Source organism: Cynocephalus volans, chromosome 12, assembly GCF_027409185.1.
Source record: "Cynocephalus volans isolate mCynVol1 chromosome 12, mCynVol1.pri, whole genome shotgun sequence".
NCBI lineage: Eukaryota > Metazoa > Chordata > Mammalia > Dermoptera > Cynocephalidae > Cynocephalus > Cynocephalus volans.
The window spans coordinates 73432741-73450469 of NC_084471.1; the positions used below are offsets into that span (position 1 = coordinate 73432741).

Genomic DNA, 17729 nt, shown 5'->3' on the forward strand with positions numbered 1-17729 from the left:
CTTCTGCCTAGCCTTGAAGCCTAAGATGGCTATTTGGAGACAGGTCCTGGTTTCTTTTGTTAGCTGTATAAACCGAGGGCGACGGGGCCGAGGCTGTGCCCCCGGCTGCCGAGATCATTTCGCAGCCGATTATCGATGTTAAACCTGCCCGCGCTAATTTTGAGTTGCACGAAAACTGCTCTGAGTCTGTGTGTCTCTGTGTCTCCGCCTGTGCTAGAGCGGCAGCGGCGGCAGAGCTGACTCGCGAGCGAGCGAGCGGCGGCGCGGGGCGGGCGCGGGGCTCTGGCGGGCGCCCCACACGCCCGCACTCCCCGCCGCGGCGCTCAGACCCCGCCGGGCCGGCCGGGCATCGGGCAGGGCGCGAGCCGGCGCCGGGCCGCCCGCCCGCCCGAGCCCCGCGCCCGCCGCGCGCACGCGAGCCACCAGGCCAAAAACAGCCCCGCCGCCGTCCGCCTCCGTGCCACCGGCTGAGAGCGAAAAGAACGCCTTTTGCCCCCGCGGGCCACCCCCCCAGCCCCGAGTGCCCACTCCGGGGTCAAAGGAGACTTTTTGGAGGAGGCTAGCGAGAGGGAAATACAAATTAAAACTTCCACTCACCTTCGCGAATCCGCCTAAAGTAGTGACTCTGGTGTAGAGACCGTGAAGATCCAGCTCCTTCCCACCCACCGCAGGGATTTTTTTAAAAGGCGACCTGCGGAAGAGAGAAAACCCCGCACTTGTCAGCCGGGACCCCGCGCCCGGCCCGGGCGGGAGAGCCCCGTTCGCCCCGGCTCGCCCCGGCGCTGCCCCCCCGGTTCTGCTCTCACCCTCTGCTGTGGTGGAACTGCCGCAGCTCGTCCAGGAAAGCGAGTCCCTTTCTCCGCTCGTCCGGAGGCGCCTTCCCCGTCGAGTTTGCCATTATTTTTTCAAAGGAGGTTTTTTAAAAACCCAGATCGTTGTTTTAAAAGCGCCCCCCGCTCCCAGCGCTTCCTACCAGAGCCCGGAGCCCATTCCTCGGCCGGCGGCGGCGGGGCTCAGTCATGGGCCGGCGGTGGCGGCGGCGGCGGCGGCGGCGGCGGCGCAGGGAGGGAGGGAGGGAGGGGGAGGAGGAGGAGGAGGGGAAGGAGGGAGCAGGAGGCCAGGGGGAGAGGAGGGAAGGAGGGAGGGAAATTTCTAAAAAAGTTTAAAGAAATCGGAGCGAAACTAGAGGGGCAGGCGACTGCCGGATCCGCGCGAAGCCGCGGGGCGAGCGCGGCCCCCACCCCTTCCTTTCCTCCCTCCCCGCGGCCCGCTCTCGCCCGCCTCTCAGCGCCGCCGGCTCCGGCGGCTCGGCCCGGGGAGGCGATTCAACATGGTGCTGCTGCCGAGGACGCGCGAGCGGGCGAGGGGAAAGGCGAGTCGACGGTGAGGGGCCGCGGTGGCCGGAGGCCCGAGAGTTTCGGCGGCGGCGGCGGCGGCGGCGGGGCTGGGGCAGGCGGGGCTGGGGGTGGGGAGGGGGAGGTCTGTGTGGTGGTTTGTGGAAAGCGGGGTGACAGCGTGTATTCCGGCCGCGGCTCCGCGGGGCCCTCGCACACATTCATGCGCGGCCTCGGCCGCGGAGGCCGGGGCGTCCCCAGGCAGAGGCACCGGCGGCAGCCGAGCCGCTGCGCGCCGCCCGCCTGCTTCCCTCCCCGCCAGCCTCCCTCTCTGCCGCCGCCAGCGCCGCCGCCACGGCCCGGCAGCCAGCGCCGCACAGCGACCCCCGAGGGCCGGCCGCGGCACTGCGCCTGGCTCCACACCGCCCCGGCAGCTCCTCGCGGGGAACAATAGACTCGGCTCGCCGGGCTTAGGGTTCATCTGCAATGTGCCTCACATTTCACACGCACACAAAGCGGGCGGGAAGGGGGGAGGCGCGGGGAAACGGCCACTACCGGTTGTCGCAGGGTTAGGGGTGGAGGCGATGTTCGCGTCCCCAGCCCGGCTGTTCCAGGGCCGCCTCGGAGGCCCCGCCCGCCCGACAGAAACGGTGTGGCGCTCCGGAGGGAAAGGGAGCTCAGAGGGGCAGCTCCCCACGCTACGCAACATTCACAGATAGGAATAAAATCAATTTGCTACCTTTTTTTTTTTTTTAGGTCGGAAGGAATCGGCCTTTCTGAGCTTTATGCTATTATTTGGGGGCCTGGTTAGCACATTTTCCATTAATTATCCACAAACTAACTTTAACCAACTATAGATTAAATGCAGTGTGAACTGTCTGTCCTAGTTCTGTAAAAATAGAGTAATGCTCTTAATTCACCTTGCCTTTGGTTGGTTTCACGTATCAAACTGGATTATTCTATGATCAGAGTTATGCAAACAGTAATTATACTGGTTGGGAAGCAATCTGTCGAACTTTGACAGTAATAATTAAGGTTTATATTTTTATATTAAGATATCTTAAAAAGCTGGCTGTGTTTAAGATATATATCGAGTAAAGCATGTTTTTCCTTGCTTCCTCTCAAGTGTCTTAAATGTGATCCTCGTTTAAGATATTTTTGAAGGTTAAAAAAAAAACCTTTGCTTAAATGGAAGACTCAAAACATCTCAACAAGTACTACCACCTAAAGGATGTTGGAGCCGACCCTTTGCTTATAGGTGTTAATTAAGCTCCGCAATATGTGAAGCCTATTATTAGTCCCATTTTAGTAATGGTCACTACGGGCGAAGTCACTGACTAACCCAAGGTCACAGGATAGTAAGGGTCTGGACGGGTTATTATTTCAGGTAGTCGTTCCAATGAGAACATTTATTTGGTAGTGAAAAAAATTATGTAATAAACTTCAGCATGTTTCCGGTGCTCGCTCTAGGAAACGGATTTATTTCCCAAGTAAAGTTTGTCTCTTCAGTGGGGTCGGATTAAGGTTGTGTCTGGGAACTTCCTGACACGCGAGGGCCAGTGAGTACCTCGGAAGCCTGCGAGGGGCGGAGACCCGGCCGGGGGAGGTGGAGAAGCTGGGCCGGGCCGGAGGCGAGGGGGGCTGTTGCGAGGGAGACCGGGTCAGCTGTCCCTTCCCCCATCGGTCCTCTTAGGGTGAGTGGAGATGTGGGCCTCAGAGCTGCGTGGCCCGGGCTGTGCGGATTCCCTAAACGCCGCACTTGCGCACAGCCCCTTACGTAACTGTCAGCGCCGGGGATTCCCTAGAGGGGGTCATTCTATTCAACCATTACACACACCCCGGGCTCCTGCCGCCGCCTCACAAAATGGCGGCGCCCATAGAGGAGGCAGCGGCCGCCTCGTCGGCCCCATTTTGTGGAAGGTGAGAGATCTGTCAACATGGAATACCTCCGCTGAGGATGCATCCGAGTTTGGAGATCGTGCTTAAGGGATGGAGCCTAGGGAACCACATGAAATGGAAAATGTCAACGACTTCTAGCACCTGTATGCTTTTTCACTTTTTAGATTTTTTTTCGAAGGAAGCGCCAGAAGCCGCAGGGGTAATTGTAAATAAGGAGAGAAGGGAAAACTGAGGCTGATTGCTTCGGAGACTTGCCGCGGCGTCTCGATGGCTTTGGTCACTCTTCCACGCTCCCGGCAGCTGACCGGAGGGTCGCCTGGATAGCTCGGCCGGCTCCGAGGGGACGAGGACCGGGCGACGCGGAGTAGCAACAGCGGCCTTGGCCACGCCACTCGCGCAGCAAGACTTTTCGGTAGTTTTCGTATGGCAGAGTCCACGGCCCCTTCGGTACCCCTCGTCGGAGTCGTGGGCTTCGGGAGTCCTGGAGGCTCCTGCTCCAGGAATTCGCGGTCGGCCGGGAGCCGGGGAGCCCGGTTGCCGGGAGCGGGCGGTACTCGGGGATTCCGGCGGCCCTGGCGGCGGGCGCTCGCGGCGGCCCGGGGATGGTGTAGATGGGGCAGGAGTAGGAACGAAGGCACGTACACTGAAATGAAAGTCGGGACCTAGGTTTGAATGTTAGTAATGTCTCAGGTTAGACGTTAGGACGTCTTTTCTAGTATCCCAGTCTGCAGTGCGCAAACCTAGTTGTCTTTATTTCTAATTCGAAGGGCCGATGAAGGGCGACATATTTTTACTTCTCAAGGGGAGATTGCTACTTTAAGCCACTGTCTACTGATAGTGTGTGTACATACATGTACAATAGTGTTTTTTCAGAGCAAGTATCAAAGGCTAAAGACTTTGAGTGATGCTGATGTTTTAAAGCCTTTTTAAGAAAATTCAAAAAGTGATGTGAAACTGGAGGATTGACTTTTAAAAATTCCTTTTTTGTGGAAGAGGCTGTTATCAAAATGGAGTCCTAAAGTGTATCTGATGGATAGAATTTAAGTTCTTAACACTGGATATTCTCTAGTCAAAGTAGAAACATAAACATAAACCTTGATGTTTATTACATTACTACATGGCTCAACTTCCCCTTGGTTAGAAAAATGTAGGACGAAGTAAGCTATTAACGGTATTTGCTTGTAAGAGTAATGTAAAGGTTTAAGCAAAGACGAGATTCACCTAATGAAACAAATATGCATTACACGAATTGATTTTAAATGTTATTTACCTGTTGCACCAAACGTTTGTGCTTGCATGACTTTTTTTTTTTTTTAAGTGTTTTGTTTATGTTGATTTTGACCCTCGTATTTCCTCTTTAGAGCAAAACTGCAACCTCAGTCACTAAGTTCCACGCCCCATACCCTGCCGCACCCGGTTGCCACTTCTGGCGTGTGGATCACAAAGATACAGTTTCTGGTCCTGTCTGTTCCTACCGATGTCTTTTATATTAAATAAAGTTGGTTACCACTAGTCAGACAGTATCTCTTGCAAGAAAACCATATCTTATCACCCAGGTAACCAGAGAGTTTTTTTATGGGATCGCACTAAAGTAACCCTAGTGCATAGTATAACATTTCTTATTACCATATTGCATGTCCTATAGTGGGCAGCATAGAGCAGGTGGATCCTGGAAAAGAAATGATACGTGCTGATAGTTTTACAATAGATATTCCCCAACTGATTTGATAAGCTATAAAATAAAATATAGCTGATAGTTTTCAAGCATTTATCATATAAAAAATTACTAGTAGCAGTAAAAATTGTTTAAACACAATTTTTTTATTTATACAATTTGTGTATAGTTTCCTGTTATGATGAGAAATTAAGACAAAGTCTTTGTGATGGGAAAAAACGTTTTAAACTGCAAACCCTGCACAGCATAATTGGAGGTTTCTGTTATTTTATGTGAATCTTTGATTCTTATAATCAGTTTTGATATTAATTAGTCAAGAAATTGTGACAAATTCAAAATTCCCTCATTAAGATAAACTTTAAAAAACTACTGTTTCAAATTAAGTGTGTCAGGTATATGATTACAACAGCTGAAATAACTTAATTGAGGAATTGGTATGTCAACTCATTGGAGAAATTTTTGGATTTTTGATTGCTCTAAAGTGTAAAAGAGTGGTTTGGTTGGCTAAACAAGGTTATCGAAGTTAAATGGATATTTTAAAGATGACCTTAAGAAGAAAGATACTGTTGATAAGATATGAGAATGCTTTCATGGCTTGCTGCTCTTACCTGTTATCTACTGCTGTACTTTTTTATGTGAGCTAATGTGACTTATTTGAAAATTTGAATACAGTATCAAATCATAAATGAGGCCTTTCCATTCTGATGGTGATTCTAAAGAATATTGGTTACTAGGCTTTTAAAAGATGAGAAAATACCTTACTCCACTGTAGATTAGGGATAATTAATTTTAATGCAGATACTTTGAATCTGCAATACACAGATTTCTGAACAAGTTGAATGGGTCTGATAAGCTTTTAAGTTTTAAGCTTTAAGTTTCTTTTCACTAGATATTAGAGGTTATAGTTTGTACATAAATCCCGTGTGATTTATTTTTTAAAAGTAAATGATAATTTTCAATTAAGACTTTTTAATAAAACAATAACTAAAAAATTAAATTTTAGTCAATTATAACACTCCTTGGAGAAGCATTCCCAACTGTACGTTTGACAAGAAGTTGGTCTCATTAGTTGTTTGGGTCATTCATCTATTCCTGAACTTTTTAAATTGTAATGGATTTAATTTGTTACATTCGTGTATTCTTATTTATTTCATTTATTTTGGTCACTGAAAAAAAAAAGTGTTCCCAAACTGTGCTCATTATACACAGTTTATAGTATTTTAATACTATGTTTATAGTATTTAATAACTTCTGAAAACTTTAGGTGAACATAAATACTAAACAAAGAAACTGTTTTTATCAATGTAGGTTACTAAATCACTGAATAAATATTTATTGTTTGCCTACCTTGGGCGAAAGATGGGGGAAAGGCAATTCCTTGACCTTCAAGGAAATTGTACTCTGGTACTAGATTTTTCTTAACTGCTAGCTTTAAAAGGTTATAGTGAAATATTTGGACCATAGGGTTCTTAATTTTCTTTAACATAAGGGTCAAATTAAAAATTCTGTTTAGAGTAGAAACAAATATAATTATGTACAAAACAGCATCACATTAGTGTTAGGATCAGTATTAGGATTAGTGTTACTCATTGTGCTGAAATAATGTTAATGACAATGTTAATGTGATTTAAATCACATTCTTTGAAAACTCAGATCCACAGAAAATATGATTCCAATAATTAACTTTTTAATTATGGAAAAACAAAGGAATGTTCAGTGAATGTAAAAAATATACTACTGAGCAAACAAACAGAAATTGTTTTAATGAATTTTGATTTTCTGTTTCAATTTTTTGGTACATTGACTCTTCAGAGTTCAATGAAATTGCACTTTGCTATTAATTGAAAAAATTAAACCCCAAAGACAAATTAATTCTGTATTTAATGCAGATTTAATTCTTGACTAGCTGTAAAGCTTAAGGAATTGGCAGTCTTGTTGGTGAAACAATAAAATAGGAATTAAGCTGAAATGCAAAACTGTGTAATAATTAGGTTTCATAAAAGTATATCCAGTCTTTCCTTCATAACTACATGAGTCAAACGAGTGTTGACTTAATAATAATTGACTTTATTTAGTTTTTATTTTTTCTAAAAATATATCACAAAGTATTTATATATAGTGTCAAAATGAAAATTTAACCAGGGCCAATGTAAATTATTGAAACTTATTGCTGTGCATTAATGGAAATTTTAACGAATGGTACAGTGAAAACAATTTTTTAAAAATGACTTTAAAATTTTTCTAATATGATTTGTAGTATGTAGAACTCAAAAGTATTCTAGAATAATCCTCATGTGATAATGTACATGAGAAATATTTATAAACAGTTCTTCAGGAGTACAAAATGACAATAGTTTGCGGTTTAACTACAATGCCTTCAGGTATTGTTAAACAAAGATGAAAGTTTTAGAGATTGTGCTACGTTTTTATAACCAAATTTTCCTCTTATTAACAACACTAACGTTAATAACATTTAGCCATCAGTGATTATTGATAGCTTAAAGAAGTATGAATTTAGGCCCTGTTTCTAATATCTGTTAGTGTTAACCCCATTTAAAGATGTTTCCTATTTATGGCACTCAGGGTTAATCAGAAGTTAAATATGGTTTTCCTGTTCCTCTGGAAACTGAAAAGAAGCTTCCCTTTCTTTAAAGTATGCAAGAATTTGCTCTTTTTCCACTGAATGAATCCATCCTTTACACTGCTGTTTGCTAACCTCAATTGTTTTTCTGCTCCATTAAAGTTGGGGCCATCAAAAATAGTAGTAATACCACAACTACACCACCTTGGGTGGATGGGTGCCCATTGCATATTATCCTCCTTCCTACCCTATCCTTGTTCTCAGTGTAAAATTTCTAAAAAGAGACTTTCTAAATAATAGTACATTCCCAGCCAAATAAGAGAGTTAATTTGTGGCCTATTTATCATGTTCAAGGAGTTCATGAGCCCTATGAACAAAATGTGTTTATTTGCATTCTTCCAGGGAGAAAGTCTCAGTGGGCTTGGGCATTTTAAAGGGCCCTGTGATGCCCAAAATGTTAAAACTCTATTTGCTAAAGTCAAGTAGTTAATATAGAAGATCACTTCAGGCACTGTTTTTTATTTTGTGTGTTGTTGGGGTCTAGGGAAAAGCATTTTGAAAATTCAGTTAAGGAATACCATTTTAGTTCATCAAATTGAACGAATTACAACAAGCAAGCAAAAATCTATTTCTAAAAAACTATATACAATAAATCCTGATAGAAAACTTTAGTTAAATGCACTTAACCGTTTTTCGGTTTGCGCTCTACTGAAAATGTATGGGTGAAGGATTATGTTAATTCAAAATAGGCTCCAAATATAATTCTTCAACTTAACAAGTTGGAAATGCCTAGGGATATGTATGAATTTATTACATTTTGTGAGTGATAGTGTGTGCTTCTGCTCATGGATGACACTCATCAGAATGTTTGCAATGGTATGGCCAGGTCACACTGCCATCTTCCTGTTCTCCTGCTTACTTGCTTTGCTGCTGTTTGCTGCAGTTTCTGAGGAGTGTATTCAGACATTGGCGCCAGACCTTGCTTTTGTAGTGATCATTCACAGGGCTATTTTATTCCACATCAGCTTATAGCTTATAGCTTATCTGTGGGCCCAGTGTATAATTGGAACTTTAAGGATACAACTTCAAACTGCAGTTCAGCATAACCTTTTTTAAAAAAATGCTAAACTAGTTCAATCCTAATATTTGCCAGATTGTTCAGTGGATATTAGAAATATGTGAATTACTTCTGTCCCATTTTTAAAATTAGATCCTCAATGCATAATCATTGTTATTTAATATCCAAAACTCCATGGATTGTTTTGGGGGGAAGGGAAGGTTAACATCCCATCATATTTTACACGTATATATTAACATCAAGATGTCCCTTTTGTCCCACTCCCTACTTAACCAAAGGAAAAGGGCATATTTGAGAGGAAACATGTGCTTTACCCAGGATTGAATAATTAGGCTGATGCACTTGATATAAGTTATACTTTGAGCTCATCCTAAAAATGTAAACATTTTACTATAAGCCTCCTGCCTCCCAAATCAGTGTTTTTTTCTATTAAACATTCTTTCTGTCTTGCTAATAAAATCCAATTTCCAGAATCAAGTTAGTTGCTAAGCAAATGTGCATAAAACCATAAATTTATCTGAATTATTTATAATTTAAAGTTATATAAAAGTTTAAACAGAAATCATTGAAAATGACAGAAAGTAAGCAAAATAAAAAAAGAATTTTGATAGAGTAGTCTAAAAGGCCTTTTTTTAGGGAATTATTAGGAAAACTGAGCTCAAATATGAGGCCTGGGAATTCTTAGGCAATACTTCATCTTAGATTAGAATTTGCATGAACTCCCTTTTCATTATTCTTAGATTTTTTTTGCCAGTGTGCAAAGAAAATCTTGTTTAGTAACCAGGTAAAAACATTTGAAATGAGTCTGTTAAGGCTACAACTTATATAACATTTTAATAAATATGTAACTGCTACATATATATAAACATTTTTAGCCTCCCTACAATACCTTGTACAATTTTATAATTGCTAAATGCCGTATAAAAGGCTATCAGCCAATGTAAAAAAAGATCCTAGTTCTATCTGGTGCAGCTTGGCAAATTCTTCATGACTTGAGTTGCTAGGAATATAGGGACATCATTCATTGCCAATGAGAGCACACACCCTTTCTTTGCTAGCTAAATGGAAATCTGAGCTATGTGATTCTGTAGGACCTTAGTGCAATGGCCCTCCTCTCAGTAGCAAGCAGATTAAGAGTAGTAGTCTTATTATTTTATTTTAATAATATTTGATCTTTCTAAGATTGTGTATAACCTCACTAACCCCCTGAGAAGTGTTGGAAGATACAAAGCCAGGCCAAATGTGTATGACTATTAGTGAGCAAGGGCTCAACAAATGAAATAGGTATCTTTGAAAGTTGTCATATTCTCTTTCTTAAAGTCTAGTTAGAGCCAGAGGTTTCACCCAGAATCAGAGTGCCCTCTGGTAGCATTTTTAGTGCACCCTAAGATAAGAGGCTCAGTTCCCATCAGCGTAGTACAAGAATTCAGGGACATCAATTGCTTAATGTAATATATATCTCCATATTTTCCCACAAAGTTTATCATGATAAACCAGTGCCGTGCTCTGACATTAAAGGTTTTTACGTCCAGCTGTCCAAACATTGCATGTATTATTCAGATAAAGGCACTGGTATGGTAGGGGTTTCTCTCTTAGTGTTTTGTGATAATTGACAACAGATCCAGCATTTAAGGAATGAATTGTTATTGAAACTTTTGAGCTTCCACAGCCAAAAATATGAGAGTAATAATCAGGTATAAGTCCATTATTTTTAATAAAGTTCATTTTACTCAGACTTTGGTAGTAGATGCTCCTCCCTTATAATTTAGACCCAATAACAAAACCAGAAAATTCGGGAAGTATAAGGTAGTGCTGTGGTCTGAATGTTTATGTTCCCCCAAAATTCCTAAGTTAAGATCCTAACCCCCAAGGTGATATTATTAGGTGAGGCCTTGAAGGTGCTTAATGTCCTTATAAAAGAGACCCCAGAGAGCTAGTTTGCCCCTTCCGCCATGTGAGGTCACAGGAAAAAGATCACTGTCTAATAAGTGGGCCCTCACTAGACACTGAATCTGCCAGTACCTTAATCTTGGACTTCCCTCCTCCAGAACTGTGAGAAATAAATTTCCGTTTGTTTATAAGCCATGCCGTCTATGGCATTTTGTTATAGCAGCCTGAACAGACTGAAACAGGTAGCAAGAAGCAACCCTCATAGTGATTGCTCAGTATCATGCACTTGTCATTCTAGTGGTGGTCCTCTGCCAGTCTTCTCTGATGAAAGGGAGATTAGCAGTCCTGCTTTCTCTTGTGTTGAGTGACAGGTCTCAAGTAAGGATTTATTTTCGAAGAAGAAAGTGATTAAATAGGTTCCTGCAGAAAGGTTTTCAGAGCAGTAGAACTGCCTGAAAAGTTCTGTAGTCTTTGGAATCAGTTCACAAGTGGCCAAGGCCAAACCTCAAAGCATGAAACCAAAAGCTGGATTGAAATTAAGGGGGACAAATTGCAATCTAGTTAAACATCAGATGAGGTCAGAAGCAAGATCTTCCTATTGACAGATGGGCAAGTCAAGTGCTGTCTTCTGGAGATTTTAGTTGTTTCATGATGGACTCCAAACAGGTCCAGAAGGGTTTTTGGACATGTCTAAAACATGGGGTTGAATTTTCCTTTCTAGACAGGGTTAAGACAGAAGGTCTATAGCTGTCTCCACACTACCAGAAGCTATCTGCAAGCCAAGTCTAGTGACTTAAGTTGGAAGAGTCCAAGAAACTTTCTTCTGGACACTGTGTCTACAAGAAACCAAGGATTAATAAGAAATTGTTTGATAGATGAGACGAACATCTTAAACATAAAGCGTAGATCCAAGACAGAAGTAGTTTTTGCACCTGACAAGTAGTCAGGAGGACTTGAAAAGTCCCCGTTAGGTGAGGTTCAGGCTGTCTCTTTCACTAATGAACCTTTATTTTATTTTTTATTTTATTTTATTTTTTTATTTGACCGGTAAGGGGATTGCAACCCTCAGCGTGATGTGGTCTGCACCGCGCTCAGCCAGTGAGCGCACCGGCCATCCCTATATAGGATCCGAACCCGGGGCCTCTGGGCTACGAGCGCCACACTCTCCCGAGTGAGCCATGGGGCCAGCCCCACTAATGAACCTTTAAAATACAGTCCTGTTGCTGGAGATTTCTTAAGAAAAATGGGCAGTGTGCCTGGCTACTTTGGTTCTGTTTAGTTAGAATTCCATCTAGATGTTATACTGTCCCTATTGTTCCTAGATGGAGGGGTAGCAAAGGCTTTGAAAAATCTGTAGAACTTCATAAGCTTCTTTTATAATCTATCTTATAAAGTGTATTCCCTGATAAATATCAGTAGGCAAAATGCTATTCCAAATCTAGCAATAAAGACGTTTGTCAACAGTCATAGTGTCAGCTCTTGCATATGAGTATGTTTCTATGCATCCTGCAAAAACACAATGACTAAAACCTATCCTTATGAACAACATATATAATATTAACCTGAACACAAGGGAACTTCAGAAAGTTCGTGGAAAAATAGAATTAAAAGAAAATTAAATTAATGAGAAATTGGTTAACGGACATAAAGAATGACTATGTATTGTAATGAGGAATAAGCTAACAATCCTGATTTGACTGTCACATACTGTACACAATTATTGATAGTCAACTTTGTATCCCATGAATATGTAATAATCAATTATGCTTCAATAAAAAGGTAAAGATAAAATGAATCTATGAACTTTTTGAAGTACCCTCATATTTACAGAGGTATGATTTTATTTATTCATTAATTCTCTTTATTTGTTTAATTTTTGAATAATCTTGAAGAAGAATAATATCTGAATGAGTTATCAGAGGAAACCAGTTGGCTAATAAAGATAAGAGCCAACGATGCCTGTGAACAAGAAATCACCATAGCTTAGTTTCAATAACAGTATTTTGTAATAGCCACAGCAGAAGAGACTGTAAAGATGTCTAGATATTTTAACTCCTCCAAGAAGTGAGGAAACTTCATTGTTTTTACAGTTGTCTACAGTCAAGAACTACCTGAAAGCCTGAGGAGAATCTTTCAGTTACGAGTTTTGAAAAGTAAAAGTATAATCTCATGTGAGAACAACACTGTCCATCACCTAGGAATAATTTGGAGAAAGCAAAATATTTTACTCCATTGTGTGGAAAACAGGCTGCCTATCCAGAGACCAATTTATTCTTTTCTCTGAGCTACAAGTTTCTTCTTCAAAATATACAGAAGGCTTTTATTTTGATTATAGCACCTATTATTAATTTAAACAATAGTCAAAACTCTTTAAATAAATCATACATAATCAAAGATATGTGTTTGTGACCATATATTTGAATGAAAAGGGATGTGCAGTGATTTTAGGGCTATTTTTAGTCTTCATAAAACGTAATTTATAGTTACAGATAGTTGTCTGTGGTTTGGAAAGCTATTATATTTGTTATTCTCCCCCAACCCCTTAACCCCATGCCTCAAGTTATTTTATAATACTTTCCCAAGAATTTACAAACTCATTCTTTCATATATTTTCCTAAAATGTAAACGGTGTTAAAAGTTTGTGTTTTTAGTTCCTTAGAAAATATATAGGAATACATTTTTTTAATTGTGTGTCCAAATAAGCATTTCCTAAAGTGTGCTATGGTCTGTTTATAGGTGTTAGATGAAAAAAGATTGTGTCTATATATTATTTGGGGAAATGCCGAGTTAAGCAAAGTTAAAGTTACTTAATACAAGACTTCTCAGAGCCTTTAATATCATCCTATGTTATCCTCTGGATATATCCTAGTTTCCAAATATACCTGCCCTTCTAATATGATTGGAATTCCGTGGAAAATACTAGGAAATACTGGTCTAAATATTGCTAGAAATTGAACACATGTTTGAAAAACAAAAGGTGCTCAGTCCTTTACCAGAGTGTGAGCTCTTTGAGGGCAAGGACCTCTACTTATTCCTTTTAATGCCATACTGCATATATCCAATATAATGCTCCATATATATTATTGAATATGTTAACATAAATCTAATAACTCTTGAAAGATCATTTTTAAATGCAAAACTAGTAAGCTTCTGATTTGCTAAAGTTAATTATTTTGAAATAATTTTGTGTATTGTGTTATTTTTTTCTTCTTTATACTTGAAAGAAATAGAATATTTTTGAATAGACTGTTTCATAGTTTCATATTTAGGATGGTTACCAGCAATTTTTGTCTGTTGAAAAGTTGTAGACCTAACTGTGTAATAGATCTGTTCATAAACCATGAAGCATTTCAAAATCGTTAGTGTAGAAGTCAGAAAATTCTGATACATTTCATTTAACTCTAACATTTACCCCTCTGGGAATATGAAATTTTTTTTATCTCCTTCTTCTTCACTCTTAACTTCTACTTCCCAAGAAGAAAATTTGTTTACTTATGTTCTCACTCCTTTCTGGAGTCCATATAGTTTCCCAGAATTCATGGAATCCCCCCACACACCCATTCCTGTTGCTTCATATCATAGAACATTTCCCAGTGCTTTTCCATAGATTTCCTGCTTCATCTGCCAGAAGCTCCTTGGAGTTCTTGAGGATTTACTGGGTGTGCTAAAGAGCCTTAAGTATACATATACCGAAATGAAGAAACTCCACGGCTGTGCAGATAGTAATAGGTCTTCAAACCTCTGAAGCAAGAACATTTTGGAGCATCTCAGTTACCAAGCATGATGTGTATTTATAGAGAATCTAGAGAACTTTGCCATCTTTCTTATTAGGGGAAAGAGACATTTGCAGATTCCCAGGAGATTGACGGGCCTTTAAGATGATCAGAAGAGTTTTTTTATATCCCAGTTGGGAATCTAATCCATATTGAAGACCACAAATTATAATAAAGTGTCAAAAGCAAATAGGAAAAGGAAAATACATGATCAAATTCTCTGAAGTTAAAAAAAGGGGGGGGGACAGGAAAGAATACTCCTATCTAATCATTAAATAAGTTCAAAGATAGACATTGGGAATGTGAGGTTAAAACATGTTTTCTTAATTGGATTATAGTGCTTTTTAGAGGACACTTAATAGGTAGTATGCAATTCATATTTTGACAATTTAGACATCCTTTTTGCAGAATTTTATGAGAATTTCCTGTGTAAGAGATAATTTTTAACAAGGGTTATTTGGTGTGGAAAAGTGTTGCTAGTGGAAATTACAAAATTTTCTGTCTTGAAGGCCTTTAAAAATAGAAGATATTCATGGTATAGCTTAAATGAATCAGTCTTACAAACAACCAAAGAGTTCTTTAATATCCCTTAGAACCAGATGTATTGTTGCTGTTGTTTTTTTCTATCTCCATTCAAGCTACCATTAATGGAACACTGTCAGCCAGACAATGTGCTAAGGATTTGAAGAAGGCACGGGACCTTCCTTGGTTTTGGCATTTGTGAATGGTGGGAGGGAGGAGTTGACATAGAAATAACTCTTCTACAATATGATCAAGAAGTATGTTGCCGCTGCCTAGAGAAGTCTGGGAGCTTTATAGAATATGTATCTGAAGAATGTTCATAGTCGTTGGGGGAATGGAGGGCTAGGATATTCAAAGGATCAGAGGAATCAAAGTGCATGGTGTGCTTTGGGAATGGTAATGAGCTCATATTGCAGGCCTTAGGGTGCATAAAGGGCAGAGAGCTGTGTGGAGGCCAGTCTGGGATTTGGACTTTTTTCCTGAAGGCTGTTATTTGGAATCATTTTTCCTTGTGCTACACAAATGATGTATATATATGCAGGGATATGTATAATCTACTGGCCCTAGCTTTTTCTGCAGTCAGTTCCATCCCATTCAAGTATATGGGAGTGCAAGAAAGGGAATTACATCATCAGAGATAATCGCAGATAGGTATAGATTTAACTTTTTTTTTTTTTTTTTTTTTTGTCTTTTTTTTGTGACCGGCACTCAGCCAGTGAGTGCACTGGTCATTCCTATATAGGATCCGAACCCGCGGCGGGAGCGTCGCCGCACTCCCAGCGCTGCACTCTACCGAGTGCGCCACGGGCTCGGCCCCTAGATTTAAATTTTATTTTTTTTTTTTATTTTTATTTTTTTTAAATTTTATTTTGTCGATATACATTGTGGCTGATTATTGCTCCCCATCACCAAAACCTCCCTCCCTTCTCCCTCCCCCCCTCCCCCCCAACAATGTCCTTTCTGTTTGCTTGTTGTATCAACTTCAAATAATTGTGGTTATTATATCTTCTCCCCCCCCCGTTTTTGTGTGTGTGTGTGTGTGTGTGTGTGTGTGTGTGTGTGAATTTATATATTAATTTTTAGCTCCCACCAATAAGTGAGAACATGTGGTATTTATCTTTCTGTGCCTGACTTGTTTCACTTAATATAATTCTCTCAAGGTCCATCCATGTTGTTGCAAATGGCAGTATTTCATTCGTTTTTATAGCTGAGTAGTATTCCATTGTGTAGATGTACCACATTTTCCGTATCCACTCATCTGATGATGGGCATTTGGGCTGGTTCCAACTCTTGGCTATTGTAAAGAGTGCTGCGATAAACATTGGGAAACAGGTATACCTTCGACTTGATGATTTCCATTCCTCTGGGTATATTCCCAACAGTGGGATAGCTGGGTCGTATGGTAGATCTATCTGCAATTGTTTGAGGAACCTCCATACCATTTTCCATAGAGGCTGCACCATTTTGCAGTCCCACCAACATGTTTGAGGGCCAAGCCTGTGGTGCACTGGGGAGAGTGCGGCGCTGGGAGCGCAGCAACGCTCCCACCACGGTTCGGATCCTATATAGGAATGGCCGGTGCACTCACTGGCTAAGTACCGGTCACGAAAAAGACCAAAAAAAAAAAAAAGTTTGACTTTTTAAATTATTACTTGTGCACAACTGGTGAAAATAGTTGTCCTGACAAAGGTTGAGAACAGGAGGTGACTTGTAGTAAGGAATATAGAGAAACCACTATCATAACAAAATATGAAACTGAAAATGAGGGCTTCATTAACAGAATGGGAGGATAGATGCGAGAAATACTGGAGAAGTACAATTGAGAGGAATTGACTGATTTTCAAGACACATGCCCATACTCTGTGTGGGTCAGTTCCAGTAACACTGCTTCCATACTCGCCCTCCGCAGCATACATGTCTGTGCACTCTTTCACGCTCTCTCTTTCACACACACACACACACACACACACACACACACACACACACACAAAATACACATCTGACCCTACACTGCTGTGGCCATTATCTCATCACCATTATTCTCCCTTATAATAGGGCATTTTCCTATAGCTGTTTTGCCAGACATCTTCGAAGTGCCTGCTTAAAACATACACACTTTTTTTAAGTATGCAACAGATATCCCTGACCCTCAGCATATTCTTTATCCCTGATCATCACATCCATCCCTTCATCCCTGAATTTAAAAGATGAAGCACCACTTAGAGAAATGATGAGTAAAAGTATCTGTTGCATACGTTATTGGTAATTAGAAAATAATTTATTTTATTTTTGGCCGCTGGCCAGTGTGGGGGAAAAATGATTTTAAGAAAAACATTTTAGGCATCACAATGTTCCTTGCATCCAAAGGGCTACTTTAGAATGTTAACATACTTCACTAAAATTTTCTATTTTAAACAAATAAGTACTATTTTTGTTTGTTTTTTCTTCCTCATTCAGACGCTCATTTATCATCTGGACTTTTTTTAGTTTCCCTTTTACATACTTATGCTATCTCTGTGATATCTTTCAAAGGGATAACACCTGAAATTGGCTGTTGTACTCTTTGTGCAGATTAAACCATGCTTTTGTACAAGAGTAGAATAAAGCCTTTTTTTGTTTCTTATGTTCTTCTTAAAGCTAAGTAATTTGGGTGGTACTTAGATTTTAATATCACATTGGCCTAGTGGTTTCAGGCAATGATTTATAATTGATAGCTTATAGCTCATAAAATATAGAGTCTAGAGATCAGCTAATCCTACTTGCACATTTTATATGAGAATACTACAAAAATTCATGGAAAGATTTGTATTATCTTTCCATTCTATTTTTCCATGAACTTTTTGAAGTACCCCTGTAAATAGGTAAACTGAGATCAAGAGAAGTTAACACATTTGTGCCTGATAATGCAGCAAGTGAGACCTAGAAAGTTTCTTGATTTTATGCCACTGCCTGATATTGACTTTCTTTTCTTTTTCTC

General features: G+C 40.6%; 1 protein-coding gene across 1 annotated transcript in view; it reads right to left on the minus strand.

The window, feature by feature from the left end:
- The window catches only part of ARID2 (AT-rich interaction domain 2), a 159463-nt gene extending 158419 nt beyond the window's left edge, over positions 1-1044 (minus strand). The window contains exons 1-2 of the mRNA XM_063074980.1: positions 807-1044; positions 598-691 (exon numbers count right to left, since the gene is read on the minus strand). Coding sequence (XP_062931050.1) covers positions 598-691; positions 807-898 — 186 coding nt within the window. The 5' untranslated portion in view covers positions 899-1044. The remainder of the gene's footprint in view (positions 1-597; positions 692-806) is intronic.
- Between the last annotated feature and the right edge of the window lie 16685 nt (positions 1045-17729).